General features: G+C 53.2%; 6 protein-coding genes across 6 annotated transcripts; 3 read left to right on the top strand and 3 right to left on the bottom strand.

Annotated features, from left to right (window-relative positions):
• Positions 1-271: 271 nt before the first annotated feature.
• Positions 272-1376, bottom strand: CC84DRAFT_1178239 (uncharacterized protein; the record flags this gene model as incomplete). The annotated part of the gene is made up of 3 exons (XM_018180326.1): positions 272-910; positions 1029-1167; positions 1249-1376. 3 exons carry the CDS (start codon positions 1374-1376, stop codon positions 272-274), a joined length of 906 nt encoding a protein of 301 aa, XP_018032989.1.
• Positions 1377-2365: 989 nt separating this feature from the next.
• On the top strand, positions 2366-4030 carry CC84DRAFT_1097616 (1,3-beta-glucanosyltransferase gel4 precursor; the record flags this gene model as incomplete). The annotated part of the gene is made up of 2 exons (XM_018174723.1): positions 2366-2478; positions 2533-4030. 2 exons carry the CDS (start codon positions 2366-2368, stop codon positions 4028-4030), a joined length of 1611 nt encoding a protein of 536 aa, XP_018032988.1.
• Positions 4031-4439: 409 nt separating this feature from the next.
• Positions 4440-4989, bottom strand: CC84DRAFT_1166455 (uncharacterized protein). The gene has a single exon (XM_018178964.1). The coding sequence runs from the start codon at positions 4883-4885 to the stop codon at positions 4688-4690; it is 198 nt and encodes a 65-aa protein (XP_018032987.1). The 5' UTR covers positions 4886-4989; the 3' UTR covers positions 4440-4687.
• A 552-nt stretch (positions 4990-5541) lies between these two features.
• Positions 5542-6219, top strand: CC84DRAFT_1097786 (uncharacterized protein; the record flags this gene model as incomplete). Its single annotated transcript, XM_018174731.1, has 2 exons — positions 5542-5662; positions 5723-6219. The coding sequence occupies 2 exons, from the start codon at positions 5542-5544 to the stop codon at positions 6217-6219; spliced, it is 618 nt and encodes a 205-aa protein (XP_018032986.1).
• Positions 6220-6397: 178 nt separating this feature from the next.
• On the top strand, positions 6398-10150 carry CC84DRAFT_1166452 (glutamine synthetase/guanido kinase). The gene is made up of 6 exons (XM_018178963.1): positions 6398-6511; positions 6570-6624; positions 6744-8024; positions 8087-8816; positions 8870-9967; positions 10026-10150. The coding sequence occupies exons 3-5, from the start codon at positions 6882-6884 to the stop codon at positions 9793-9795; spliced, it is 2799 nt and encodes a 932-aa protein (XP_018032985.1). The 5' UTR covers positions 6398-6511; positions 6570-6624; positions 6744-6881; the 3' UTR covers positions 9796-9967; positions 10026-10150.
• Positions 10151-12303: 2153 nt separating this feature from the next.
• On the bottom strand, positions 12304-14036 carry CC84DRAFT_1178236 (uncharacterized protein; the record flags this gene model as incomplete). Its single annotated transcript, XM_018180325.1, has 2 exons — positions 12304-13879; positions 13972-14036. The coding sequence occupies 2 exons, from the start codon at positions 14034-14036 to the stop codon at positions 12304-12306; spliced, it is 1641 nt and encodes a 546-aa protein (XP_018032984.1).
• Between the last annotated feature and the right edge of the window lie 71 nt (positions 14037-14107).

Genomic DNA, 14107 nt, shown 5'->3' with positions numbered 1-14107 from the left:
AAACGACAGACGGAAAGAAAAACACGGGTGGGGTCGGCGGGCTGGGAAGAGAGCGACGTGCAAGAAGAATGCGAGCGGGCAGGGAGCGGCAGGTTTATGGCAATAATGGGTATTCACTCAGGGGCTGGAAGGCTCACGGCTTGGCAGCGAATCCTCGCCGCCGCTTGCCCGCCTCAACGCTGGCGCTAGTGGCCCGATCCAGGATTTCCTTGACGGCGAGAAGCTGCGCACTGCATGCGTCGCCACTTTTCTCGCTCGTCTAGCAGGTTCATCATGGCAGGCCGTCGCCCATGCGATCGCTGGCCCGGCTGCGCGCGCACTGGAGCGAGTCTCGACTGGCAGCGCAGCCAGCGCGTGCTGCGAGAGTGCAACTGCATTCCCATTCCTCGCTCGTCGTGTCCGCACTGGCACCGACGCGGGCGTGGCGGATCGCCATGTGAAGCGCAGTAGATCGGCATTGTAAAAATACCACAGCCAGCAGCCGTCTGTCCCCGACGCCGTCCCCGCCCGGGTGTGCCTGGGACTCGCTCCAAACACGCGCTTCGCTTCCCACACGACATGGACGTTGCGGCGACTTGCTGGCGTGCTCCCAGAGGAACGCGCCGGTGCTCGCTGTCTCGCGGCTCGCCTCCCGCCAGCGTCCCGCCGTCAACCAGCGCCGCTGTTGCATCACGTCACCAATTGGCAGAGGGACGATTTGCGGTAGATGGGCCCGTCCGGCGATCAAACAGCACCAGCGCAAACAGGCATGGCGGCTCCCGGAAGCACCCAGCCCGACATGAGATTGGACATGCCAACTTGCCCGCCCCCTGGCTGTCGATAGCGATAGGCTTATCGCCGATGGCTTTCTCTCGTCGGTGGCGCCGTCGTGCATCCCTGCCAAACGGGCGAATGTCGCAGCGCAACGGGGCTGAAGGCTTTGCTCAGGAGCCCCTCAACACTTTGAGCAAGCGCGCGGACGGCGTGCGCGCTGCTGCCAATTGTGCGTGTCGCTTCTGTCAACCTGTATTTCTGCTGCGCCAACACACGGACCGCTGCTTTGAAATAACTTGTCCAGCGGGAGCAAGCATGGGGCGGTAGATGAAGGTACCTTTAGCGCTATCGCCATGGCCAAAACCACTTTCTGCGCTGCATGGGCCCTGGTTCGCAGAATAATTATCAGCCTGCCTTGGATTGTGAATATACCGTGCATGTCCTCCCATTTTAGTCTCCGCGCGCGCCGCGTGGCAGGTTGGAACGGTAGCCTACGCGGGCCAAATCGAGATTGCTGACCCAGCCACAGGACGACGCTTCAAGCGTGGTGCACGCTCGATGCGTGGGCCAAATAGTCGCCCAATGGAGCCATGCATAGCAAGCAAACGAGTGCACTCCGGCATGTCTTACGCAAGCTAGCTGCTGGCTTAGCCACGAGAATATATGGCGACGACCGACCCCGAAAGCGTCTCCGAGAGTATGTAGAGCAGCCTCGTCGGCCAACTTCCAGACCTGCCCTTTGCGGATGCTGCGGACATCTTTCAGCTGCGTGGACCAGGCAGCCCGCTGGGCGAAACAACACGTCCGTAAGGTACTTCTGCCTCGGGAGAGGCTTGACTGGAAACTCTATGCGAACAGGTATAATGTCTTCTGCCCGCCCCTTACACCAGTTTATCTGCAAGACATTGGTGTACATGTGCAAGACACATTTCTACCTTGTCCCGCGTCGTACCGCCAGCCACGGCGCTCTGCCAAAAAGGCCAAAGCGCCATGTCTCGTCACCAGTGGAGTTCCAGAAGCCTTAATTTAGGATTTTGACGCAGGCACGGGTGGGGCATTGTGTGTCGCATCTAGACTTGTGGATCGCTCTGCATGCACCACGCAGTACGGAGGCACAAGCGCACAAAATGCAGACTCCCAGAGACACAAAGGCAGACTTTAAGCTGGAGCGCCGTTCGGAACTCGACGCAGTCTTAACTGCTTGCGCTATGACTGGTCAGAGTGGCAACGTCCGTTGAAAGACAGAAGATTGCGACGGACATGGTATTGTGGAGAGTGTGGACGAGGCCTTGGCCGCTAGCCTTGTTTGGGACGAAACCCCTGAGACCCGAGCTTGTATGAGCTTCACTTCTCCCGCCAACACTTGAACTCCATACACTCTTTTACTCGAGTTGCTTCACCCGTGTTTCTTCCTTCTTTATTGTTTATCCACGTCGCTCTCTACATATACCTGTTTTCAATTCCGCCAAACACTCCTTCTGCCTCCGGCTCTTTCCTCGTGCCACCCCAGGCAAACACCACGTCAAACGCTCCTTCCGTGGTACACAGAGTGCCCTACGCCTTGCTCATCGCCGCACTCCACTGAACACCTACCACAAATCAGTTACACATTATGAAGTTTTCTTTCGCAGCCGCCGCGCTGTTCGCGGCCACTGCTGTCGCGGAAGTTGACCCTATCGTTATCAAGGGCAGCAAGTTCTTCTACAAGACCAATGGCACACAATTGTGAGTAGCCAAGCCTATGCCACGCCGAAGATCCCTTCTAAGTCTTTTTTTTAGCTATATGCGTGGTGTTGCCTACCAGCAAGGTGTTGGTGCCGCTGGCTCGACTAACTCCAGCTCTGATTACACGGATCCTTTGGCCGACAGCACGTCGTGCAAGCGCGATATCGAGTACCTGAAGAAGCTGCGGACCAACACCATCCGTGTGTACGCCATCGACCCCACCAAGGACCACAAGGAGTGCATGACCGCTCTCCAGGATGCCGGTATCTACGTCGTCGCCGACTTGTCCGAGCCTAAGACGTCCATCAACCGCGAGGATGCTGAGTGGAACACGCCTCTCTTCGAGCGTTACGCCTCCGTAATCGATGAGATGCAGCAATACAGCAACACCCTTGGCTTCTTTGCCGGTAACGAGGTTTCCAACCAGAAGAACAACACCTTCGCTAGTGCATTCGTTAAGGCCGCTGTCCGCGACTCCAAATCATACATCAAAAGCAAGGGCTACCGCACCATCGGTGTTGGCTATGCCACGAACGACGACGCCGACATCCGCGAGAACCTCGCCAACTACTTTGACTGTGGTGACAGCGCAGAATCTATCGACTTCTGGGGCTACAACATCTACTCTTGGTGCGGCGACTCATCTTTCACCAAGTCTGGCTTCGATGTGCGTACCAAGGAGTTCGAGAGCTATAACGTCCCCGTGTTCTTTGCCGAGTACGGTTGTAACGAAGTCCGTCCCCGTCTGTTCACGGAGGTAGAGGCTCTCTACGGCTCACAGATGAACGATGTCTGGTCTGGAGGTATCGTCTACATGTTCCACGAAGAGGAGAACAAGTTCGGTCTCGCTACCGTTAGCGGCGGCAAGGTCACCACCAACAAGGACTTCGACAATCTTTCCAAGGAGATTGCTAAGGCTACACCCACTGGCGTTAAGATGGCCAACTACAACCCTACCAACACTGCCGCCGCCAAGTGTCCCTCCGTTAACAGCAACTGGGGCGCTCCTTCCGACCCTCTCCCTCCTGTCGTCAACGTCCAGGCTTGCACGTGCATGATGGATACCATCTCATGCGGCGTTTCCGATTCCGTCAAGACCGACGAGGACGTCGGCTCTCTCTTCGGTGTTGTGTGCGGCATGAAGGAGGGCGAGTACTGCGCTGGTATCAACCGCAACGCCACCAAGGGCCCTTACGGCGCGTACGGCATGTGCCAGCCCAAGGAGCAGCTCGCCTTCGCGCTGAACGCCTACTACAAGGCCCAGAACAAGGCCGCCAATGCCTGCGACTTCAAGGGTTCCGCTACCCTCAAGCAGGCCGCTGCTACCACCGCTGCTGCTTGCGATTCTCTCCTCAAACAGGCCGGCGAGGGCGGGACCGGCACCCTCACCGGTGGAGCCGCGCTCGCTACCGGCGGTAGCTCATCAAAGTCTGGCAGCCAGGGCGCTGCGGCCGGTGGCCTGACCGTGTCCCACGTCTCAGTCGGCTACTTTGGCATCGCGACCTATATCCTCGGCGCCATCGCCTCGGGCGCGGCCATGATCTTGCTGTAAGCGCTGCCCAGCACGGAGTGCGAGCACCTTGAGCTAGTTGGGTTGGGTTCGAACTTTTTGCATAGCGTGCGGGAAGTGTTTGTGTATATCTTGTCTCTCTCTACGGCAGCCTTAATTCTCCCGCACTGAGAGGCGCTCGGCTTTATATCCATCCTTTGCTTTGTTCAGTTAGTATTCGGCAGTAGATGTGAATACATTCTGTGTATACTGAGATGAGTTTATCAATTTGTAATGTGCTTCCTCTATAGGTGCTGCCTTTCTACGACCTTCTCATATGTGACATGTACCACCGGGATCCAAAAGGCAATTTGTAATACCTAGTCTACCTGGTATAATTCTGCGAGGGCGTGATGTAGGCGCGCGTCCGCAGCGGAATGTGGCGTCTGCTGCGCCCCCTCGCTCTCCACCGGTGCCTGCTCATCTCACCTCACCTCACATCACCATACACCGGGGAAAGTACTGCTCGCTAGGTCTCGCTCCTTCGGCGATGACAGCGCGCTGGCGCCAGACCTGTTCCTCGGAAATGTAGACCGGACGTGGGAATGCACGGTGGCTGTGACTACCTCCATCACCGTGCGGGGTAGACTTGTGTAGCAGGAATGCTGCACATGTGAGGTGGGCGATGGGGATTCCGGGGAATGGGGGCTAGCAATGAAGCTAGCAATGAATCCTTTGGGGGATTTTCTCGGCGATATTGGGAGGGGTGGTATGGAGACAGGATCCGGAGACAGGATCCGGGGTGGTGGGATTGTGAGATTGTGGGAGGGTATGGATTGGAGTGGGAGGGGGGTTGGGTGGTTTTGGCTTGCGGGCGTCGGGGGTTGGATTTGGAGCGTGGAAGTAGAGATGAAGCATTTCTGGGGGTAGTTTTTGGCTGTGTTGAATTTCCTGGTGAGCTGATTCGCGTTTGGGAGAAGTTGCCTCGGTGGATTTTATACACGGTTTGCCGTTGCATGGAGTAAAGAAAAATTGAATATGTACTATTTTATTGGAAATTCTCACTAACGTGCATACAGAGCATCACTAAGAGGCTAGAGGAATATAGGTCACACTGCTTCTCTGGTGACAGGTCTATGACCTTGCGTTCGCTGAGGTGATGTTGAGTCGTGACTCTTGAGATGGCCGCAACTGTGACCACACCTTTTTCAAATACCGCACCAACGCTCTCCAGCAACAAAAAAAACCTGGACAGAGGCATATAACATGATCTTCTAGATCTGGAAGCCGGTCAAGAGTTGTATGGGCTATACCTAGTCTGTGTGTGAATAGCAAAGTACGCGTTTCTTTGTTCACCTAAGCGACGCCACACAAGTATGCACTCTCTTATACTGATTATGAACCATTGATCTATGTCTCAGATTCTGTTCTAATATTTAGAACACTGTTACTCCATCGGAATGGCCTTCTTTGAACGTTTCAAGCGCCGTCCCGATGGCAAATACACTTCATTGCTCATCGACGAGCACGAGCCTACACCGTCTAAACCACCCACTAAAATTTGTCAACAGGGAATGAAAGGACCATTTTGGAAGACTGTGACATCGCACTTTTTCTTCACGCTTCTTGGCATACTTTTCGGCATCGCCTGGAGCTACTGGCCCGTTGGTGGATTCTCCAATGATGGATATCTCTGTACGCACACCCTCAAGCCAACTTCTTCATCAGATAACTCGTACTAACGAGGCGATTCAGCACCATCAGGTCACACTCCCGAAGTCTGGTCGTCCGAGAATTTCACGTTCACTGGCGAGCCCTCCGCCCTAACCCAATCCGCCTGGGCCTCCCTCATCCCCAAAGGCAAAGGCTTCGTCGAACATCCGCACATCGCCTCCCCACCCAAAGCGGTCGCCGCATACCACCAAATTCACTGTCTCCACGGCATCCGCATTGCGTACTACTCTCGCGTCAACGAGCTGCACAAGCTGCAGGGCAAGCACTCGCTGATCAACCACTACATCGAGAATATGGGCGGAGAAAGGGGTCTGTATCATTTAGATCATTGCTTTGAGTATCTAAGGCATGCGCTGATGTGTGCTGCGGATAGTAATCTAGAGGATTTGGTTGTGGATGAAGAGACGGGGACCGCAGTGGCGCCGGGGTGGGGGACGAAGAGGGTGTGTAGAGATTTTGAGAGGTTGGGAAAGTGGAGCGAGAGATGGAGGGCCTCAGAGGACGAGACAATCTTATGAGGTGCTGTATGATAGTTTTTGCGATGGTTGATGCAGTGTGTTTGGTCGAGGCCTCTGTTCTACAAAAGTCATGCGCTACTGCCTAAAGTGGTTTGGGCTGCGTGGCCTAGTGCTGTATATCCCACATCAAGATTCTCTTCCAACATCAGACGACTGATTCTCGTTGTGCGTTTAATGGTTACTCTGTGAGGCTTATCAACTCTACCAAATCTCGCATCAGTGAGTGCAATCGAGTTCGGCGCTTGCTGCATCTTCGACCTCTGTGGAGCGCCTATTCTCTACCGGGGCTTCCGTACGCGCCGACGTCACAGCATCTGCGTAGTTGGCTAAGCAGCAGATTCATTGTCTAGGTTGTACGCACATGTACGAGAGGTGGGATATTTTGCGAAGCGTTTTTAGTCTGAAGTAAGTATGCCCCCGAGAACATGCTAGAGAACGCGGACTTCGTTTGCGCAGGCGCACCCGGCTTCGCGATGTGGTCTGATGACCATGTGCGCTTGAGTATGCGAGGCTGACGAACGAAGAGGCACCCTCAACACCCAACACGTCCGACGGGACGATAAGTATTCGATAATACTCATGACGTCTATATTCACATAGCGACAAACCGTGAACTAAATTCCTCCATCTCGGCATTTTGGGGCTCTCCCTTGCATGGCACGATGGAAGCTCCCCCTAAACCTACAGTCGACAGTCTACGTCACGTGGTGAACAACTTCCCAATCATAGACAACCATGCACATAACATCATCCAGCCCGCTTTGGTAGACACGATCCCGCTTGAGTCGATAACTACCGAAGCGCAAGGGCGGGCGATGAGAGATGCTTTCAAGTCGCTTCCTCATCTGAGAGCAGCGCGACAGCTACGCCGGCTGTACGAGTGCCCTGACGATGCAAACTGGGAAGAGCTTCTCGCCCAGCGTGAGGAGTGGCTGAGGACAGATCCAGAGCGGTTGAATCAGCAATGCTTTCAAGGAGTACATGCCCTGCTCATCGACGATGGCCTCTCCAACCCAGACAAAGTACTCCCGTATCACTGGCACAACCGGTATACAAAGGCGCCAAGCAAGCGCATAGTGAGGATCGAGACCGTAGCCGAGCGGCTCATGGAGAGCCTGCTAGTTGGGGTTACGGACGATGATCTCGACGCCGCTACGTTCTTCACAGACACATGGGTTACCTTAACCGAAGAGTTCGAAAAAGAAATCCAAGAAGCGATCCTAGACCCGGAAGTAGCCGGCTTCAAGACCGTAATCTGCTACAGGACCGGATTGGACATCGAACCAGATTATGAACGAGCTGCAAGAGATGTCGGTCACCCCTTCGAACGCTATGTAGAGCGATGTGTGCGAAAGAAGAAGTACCGCATCGAACGAAAAGCCCTCAATGACTATCTCGTATTGCGAACACTGGAAATTCTTTCTGAAGAGACTCCGCGCCTCGATGTTATGTCGAAGCCTTTGCAGCTACATACTGGGCTTGGAGACAAGGATATCGACCTACTGAAGTCAAATCCAGGATGTCTGCAGCCTGTGATCGAGAACTATACCAATGTTCCTTTTGTCCTGCTTCATTCAGCATACCCCTACACCCGAGAAGCCGGATATCTGGCCACGGTGTATAAGAACGTTTATCTTGATATCGGGGAAGTGTTTCCTATGGTGAGTCGAGATGGGCAGAAAGCAATATTGCGACAGGCACTGGAAATCACTCCTGGCAGCAAGTTGCTCTACTCGAGCGACGGGCATTATTTGCCGGAGACATATTGGCTTGCAAACGTGCAGTTTCGTGAGGTTTGGTTGGATGTAAGTAACCCACCGTACATTTGGAGCACGAAAACCGGCACACAGAAAGCTGACACGGGCAGCTGTTAATCGAATACGTCGAAAAGGAAGACGTGACGCCTCACCAAGCTATCGCAATGACCAAAGACATATTGTTCAACAACTCCAATATCCTTTACAACCTGCAATACGAGGCAGTATTCAACGATCTTTTCGTGCCACCAAAAACACTCACATACAACATCAAGTCGCCCGTAGAGTCGTCAACCTCTCCGAACGCTGCTTCAATGCCACCCGGCTTGAATCTACAACAACATGCATCGCCACTCGCGCCTCCGTATCCTTCATCAACAGCACCTCGAACACCGTCCGAGGGATACCAGCCTCCGCCGTTCCCTCCTCCACCGACGGAACCTCAGGTCTATGACACCCAGCTATACGATACCTTCATGCAACAGAACCCTGAAGTCAAGCTTGTGTACGTCCAGTGGCTCGACTACATGTCTACCATACGAGCACGCATGGTTCCAATCAAAGAATTTGACCGCATGATGCGCTCGGGTAGCAGAATTGGAATTTCGCAGGGCAACACAGGAACGCTCCAGAATGATGGTTCCACGCCTGTCATGAACCCAATTGGGCAGATCTACGTGGAGCCAGACCTGCGATCCCTTCGGCGGACGCATCATCGAGATGCAATCCCCTCTGCAACTGTGTTATCATTTTGGCGCGATGAAAGAGGCAACCGGATCCGGGAATGCCCGCGTGCTAATATGGAGCTGTTGATCAACGATCTGCAATATAATCGTGGAAGTAAGTGAACCTTCAGACAAAAAGATTCGCCTATGCTTATGATATATCTGTAGTCAAGCTCCTATGTGGCTTCGAGATCGAAGTCACGTTCCTGCGGCGGAGTGATGCCCCGCAAGACGAAGCCTTCACACCATTGACACGAACGCACGCATGGGGAACCATGTCGCCCGAACAATGGCTCCAAATCCCCTTGCTCGCGGAGATCGCTACGTCTTTATCAGACATCGGAATCGAGGTCCAACAATTCCACTCCGAGTCAGGCCAAGGGCAGTACGAGTTTGTCCTAGCTCCCCAGCCGCTATTGGCCTCCGTGGACTCCTTGATCCAGGCCCGGCAGGTCGTCGCGCAGATAGCAGCCTTCCATGGCCTACGAGCTACGTTGCATCCTAAGCCATTTCCTGGCATTGGAACCGCAGCGCACGCACACATCTCACTGGATCCTCCCGATAAAGACCTCCAATTCTTCGTCGGCGGTGTGCTTAAACATTTGCCTGCGATTTGCGCATTCACGCTGCCCGAAGTAGTTAGCTACGACCGTGTAGCAGACGACTCTTGGACCGGCGGCACATGGGTCGCGTGGGGCACGCAGAACCGCGAAGTGCCGCTTCGACGAGTTAGCGGTGGTAGATGGGAGATCCGATGCCTCGATGGCTTCGCGAATATGTATTTCGCCATCAATGCGATTCTCGCGGGTGGGATATTGGGACTGAAGAGTAATGTCGTGGACTTTCCACAAAGAGATGTACGGATAAACCCATCATCACTGGATGAAGAAGGGAGGGCGACATACGGTATCACACAGAAGCTGCCCGTTGGCTTTGCAGAGGCGGCATTCGCTCTAGTCCACGATGATGACTTGGTAGAATCACTTGGGCAAGAGTTCGTAGGGGACTACCTGGCGATGAAGAAGAGCGAGCACGAGATGCTGTCAAAGATGTCGGATGAGGAGCGCAGGGTGTGGTTGATTGAGAGGTACTGAGGATGAGCGGCATTTTAGGCTTGATGGGGATCAGGGGTTGCTTTCGCACGTATTTCCTCTACGTTTCTTAGTTCTAGCTTACGATTTAACGACTTTAGCGAGCCTGAATATGGGTTCTATTCATGAGACGATGTATTTCCAATTGAGGTTTGCATACTTAGCAAGGCAGCTGGTGAGTATATTGCAATTATCTGTACTTTGGGATAGGACTTGAACTGAAGGCCGTGTAGAATTATGTCATCTCACTCTGCTTGTGGAATGACAGGGCCGTTTGCATGACTGTCGATCTCGTCAACTGGGTGCCTATGCACTAAGTTTATGTGCTCTATTCTACTCGTTTTATCGCATAGCCACTATCCTGTTCCCTTTCCCAAGGGATTTAAGACGAAGAGTATGCCTTGAAATGCTCTGCACATGTGGTACACTTCACTTCCCCTCAGTTCTAGCCCGCTTCCACTTCTCGTACGCTGCCTGATCCCACGGATATAATTTCCTCACGAACGCAGCATCTTTCGGTGGAAACCCTCCCCCGCGCGTCCGCAGGTCCCACCTTATTCCCTTTGGCGTCGTTCTTGATCTTCACCAAAACAGCGGTATCCACGGTGACTTCATGGTCGACCTTATCCGTCCCCTAGCTCCATGCGGACATCATGACTGAGTCCATATCAAGTCCATCTTTCCCGTCAAGCTATGGCTTGGCGTTTGGATCGAGCCCGTTGCCCTTGATATAAGCGCCGTTGTCGTTGTTGCAGAGGTTCTCCTACGCTACATCCTCACTGACTTCCTTATTTTCCATGTAGTCTTCTAAAATCTCGCGAATTCCAGCGAGAATCTTGCAGCGGAAATTGAGGTAGTCGTCGCGGTCCCAGTGCTGGTGCTCGTGCACCATTCCGAGAATCAGATGTTGTTACTATACCTGTAGCAAGTGTGCTTATCTGATGTACGAACCGTGTTCAATCTCATGCGTGACGTCTACCGTGGAATTCGCGTCAATGTGCATGTAGTGTCATACTAGCGTCTGATCTTCATTGATACCCCCCTATAGAGCTCTTGCTGCTGCTGCCCGACTTCTTATGTTCTACCCAGTAAGAAGCGACCGCATAGGGGAGGAACTGGTCATTCTACGCCAAGCACTTTAAACCGGTGTCTCTATCATACTCGTCTTCTTCGTCCCCGTATAACTAGCGGCAGACAAAATGCGTAGGGTTTTTGGTCGAAGGCTCCCTTCACCTTGCGGGTGCGGAATGCTAGACCGTAGCCGGTGGCTAAATCTACGTCGCGGCCAAGTGCGACCTCCTACATGTGGATGCCGTCGTTGAAGAGGCAGTTCACGAGTTCGAGCTTGTAGTATGACCGCTCGTCGACGAAATATTCTGGGATGATGTGCCAATAGCCAGTCAGTAGCTAGGAGCAGATGTCGCCCTCAGGTCCGCCGGTAGTGAGCACCTTTTGGCAATGCAGTCAGCAACTGGATTCTCTTATGAAATTATGGAGTAGCCGCTCACTCACGTTCTGCTGAGCGCTTCTTCGTGAAGGGCTGACAACGAGTCGGGAGTACCATCAAAGCGTAATGGACATGCAGGATTCTTGCCGCGGCTCAGATTAAGGCCGAGGACCGCTTGAAGCGTGATGAGACACACAAGAACCAGATGGAAGGCCTTCATGTTGAACTGTCCGAGGTTTAGTCACAGGTATAATAGAAACGACTGCATAGAATCAGGCACGAGGGCAAGAAGCGCTTGCCTCAGCTCTCAAGATAGCGTGGCCAATGTTCAATCAGTATACATGCTCTTACAGAAGTCTTATTTAGTTCTGTAGATTGAAAAGGTTACGAAAAGACGCACGCGGGGAGTTAGTTGAGAGTCTACCAGTACGCTTCCTAAACGTGGAACCCACCCTTCCCATCCTGGTGGATACCGACCATAGCGCAGGACGTCTGCAAGGAGAAACCATCACATATCTCCGTCCAAGCGATCCGGGGTCTTTTACATTGATTGACCTTTGGTACCACACGCTATCAAAGGGGCCAAGATGTCAGGATTGCGTAGCTTGCCGAAACTTTCGGGGACCTCGCCGTTCTCCGCATGAGAAAATTGTTCAGTCTCTAGCTCCTTATCGGCAGTCACACCGACGAGTCTGTAATCGAAGCATACCCAAGTGGTTGAGAGGATAACATCATTACATAACTGAACAGGGCACAGAAACCTCGAGAGACAAAGCCTCACTTGACTGTGTTCTAGACCGCGTAGAACGCGTGTGCAAGTATTTTCTCGTGAACCCCAAACAGTTGTCTCCACTTGGAAGAAAATCTATACCTAGAGTTGGATTAGCTTGGGCGCGATGCACGAACTGTACCAAACCACAGCATCATTGACTCAATTCCTTCGAGCCTGTGATAATACCCGGACGCCTACAGCTTGCGAAGGCTTGAGCGTGCGCATAATTCCGATACTTTGGATATAAGGCAATCCTTGAAGGTCCCCACGGGTCAGAAGACTATTCATTCAATCAGTGACCCTTCCATCGGCCAACCGCATCTAGGCGTGTTTCGGTTGTCGTTAACGCAACACGCACACGTTCCCACTGTGCCCCACGCCACGCCTTCCTGTACTCAACCATGACACTCTCCACCATCTCATCCTCCATCTCGACCTTTATTTCGCCCACTCTTCTCTCAAGCGGCAATACCGGCTGCTCCAATCCGTCAAGCCTCGGCACCATATCCAACGCAAGCCCTTCATCATCTCCACACAAACCATCATCTTCTAGATCCATGACCCTTCTCATGACCATACTCATAATCCTACAGTCCCAGATCCCCTCCCTATGCAGCGTACTCTCCAGCAGCCTCACAGCATGCGATCTGATCTTCCTCACCCTGCATTTGACAGCGGTGTAATACAACGGAGGCACCCACCCGAAGTCGACAATCGAATGCGCCATGTTGAAACCAGCCTTATCGCATATTTTCTCCGGAGGCCGCGATTTCCAGAGGTGTATAGAATTTGCCAGGATGGCGAGGAAGCCAGCGGTGTGCGCGTCGTAGGCGAGTTCGGTGGAGAGAGACGTAGCGCACAGGATGGAGGCGAGGGCGTAGAAGTTCAGCATTACGGCGTTGATCACGAGGGTAGGCTCTTGTGGGTCGAGGTGCGGCTTGCAGGTGAGGTAGGTGGTGTGCCAGTGGTGGAGCGAGGCTTGGAGTTGTTGCTGATGTGGGATGAGCTCGCTGTCGCAGGTTCCGTGGTTTGTTGCGTGCGAAGCACGGATCTGGTGAGCGGGGACGTTACCTTTCAGGGCAACGATCTTGTAGAGGATGGCGTTGAGCTCGTTCCAGGCTTCCTGGAGGGTTTCAAAGTTTGAATTTAAGGAGGTAGTTGACGGCTGGTGCTGTAGGATGATGAAGGCCGGTCGGAGGTGCGTTCGATGAAAAAGTGCAACCTGCATATGTAGACGCTGGAAGGTCTCTATGATCCATTGGTCTGTAGCGTCTGTTGCTCGCAGGATGACTACGCCGTTCTGTTCGTTACCATATTCTTGTAGAACCCGCATGCCGCTTCTCAGATGCGTTTGCGCCGTCTTGAAATTACCTCTCAGGAACTCTAGGCAAGTAAAGACTGCGCATGCTATGAGAGCGACGCGCGTAGACGCTCTGTCTTTGGTCGTTAAGTGTGGTTGTAAATGATGAATCGCTTTGCTGTAATTACGAAGCATGAAGGCGTCTTGCTCGTTCAGCGCATTGATCTTGTTCGTGGCATTTTCGTCACCTCTTGTAGTCTTGTGGGCTGAGCTCAGAGTCAGGGTTGCGTGAAAGACTGCTGGCTCGGTCACGCTTGCTTGCCGCAACAACGTGTTCCAAAATCTGTGTGGGAACAAGCCCGGGATCTTCGGAACCGTTATGACATGGAACCAGTCCAGATATAGCTGTTCATCAAGAGTATAACGTGATACAGGAACGTTTACTAGCAATCGTGGGTGTTGCGAGTTACGAGATAATAGGGTCGCTGTTTCCCCAATTGCCTCGACATGGTTCCCACCGCCACCCCAGATTCCATACCCATCACATGTTCTGCCGGTAGAGATGCATCTGTGGCATGCAGGCTTTCCCTCGTCACATTTTACCTTCCTGGCTCTGCCTCTGGTGAGCCTTAAACGCGATCGCTCACACGATTCACTTACTTGCAGGTCAAGCATCCTGTTTTACACGTTCTCCTCCGCTTGGTTGCGTTCGAGTGGTTGGCCATAATGTCCGCATCGTACTGTGCGTTCGAAAGTCTGCGAGTTTGGCCGGTAGGGTTGAGGAGGATCGGAAAGC

This window comes from Paraphaeosphaeria sporulosa (assembly GCF_001642045.1).
Source record: "Paraphaeosphaeria sporulosa strain AP3s5-JAC2a unplaced genomic scaffold CC84scaffold_8, whole genome shotgun sequence".
Classification (NCBI taxonomy): Eukaryota; Fungi; Ascomycota; class Dothideomycetes; order Pleosporales; family Didymosphaeriaceae; genus Paraphaeosphaeria; species Paraphaeosphaeria sporulosa.
This window is presented reverse-complemented; position numbering and strand designations above follow the sequence as displayed.

Coding starts and splice junctions, on each gene's coding strand:
- CC84DRAFT_1166455 (XM_018178964.1), bottom strand. CDS start 4,885: ATGCTTCATCTCTACTTCCACGCTCCAAATCCAACCCCCGACGCCCGC.
- CC84DRAFT_1166452 (XM_018178963.1), top strand. CDS start 6,882: ATGGAAGCTCCCCCTAAACCTACAGTCGACAGTCTACGTCACGTGGTG. Junction 8,025..8,086: donor TTCGTGAGGTTTGGTTGGAT/GTAAGTAACCCA, acceptor TGACACGGGCAG/CTGTTAATCGAATACGTCGA. Junction 8,817..8,869: donor TCTGCAATATAATCGTGGAA/GTAAGTGAACCT, acceptor ATATATCTGTAG/TCAAGCTCCTATGTGGCTTC.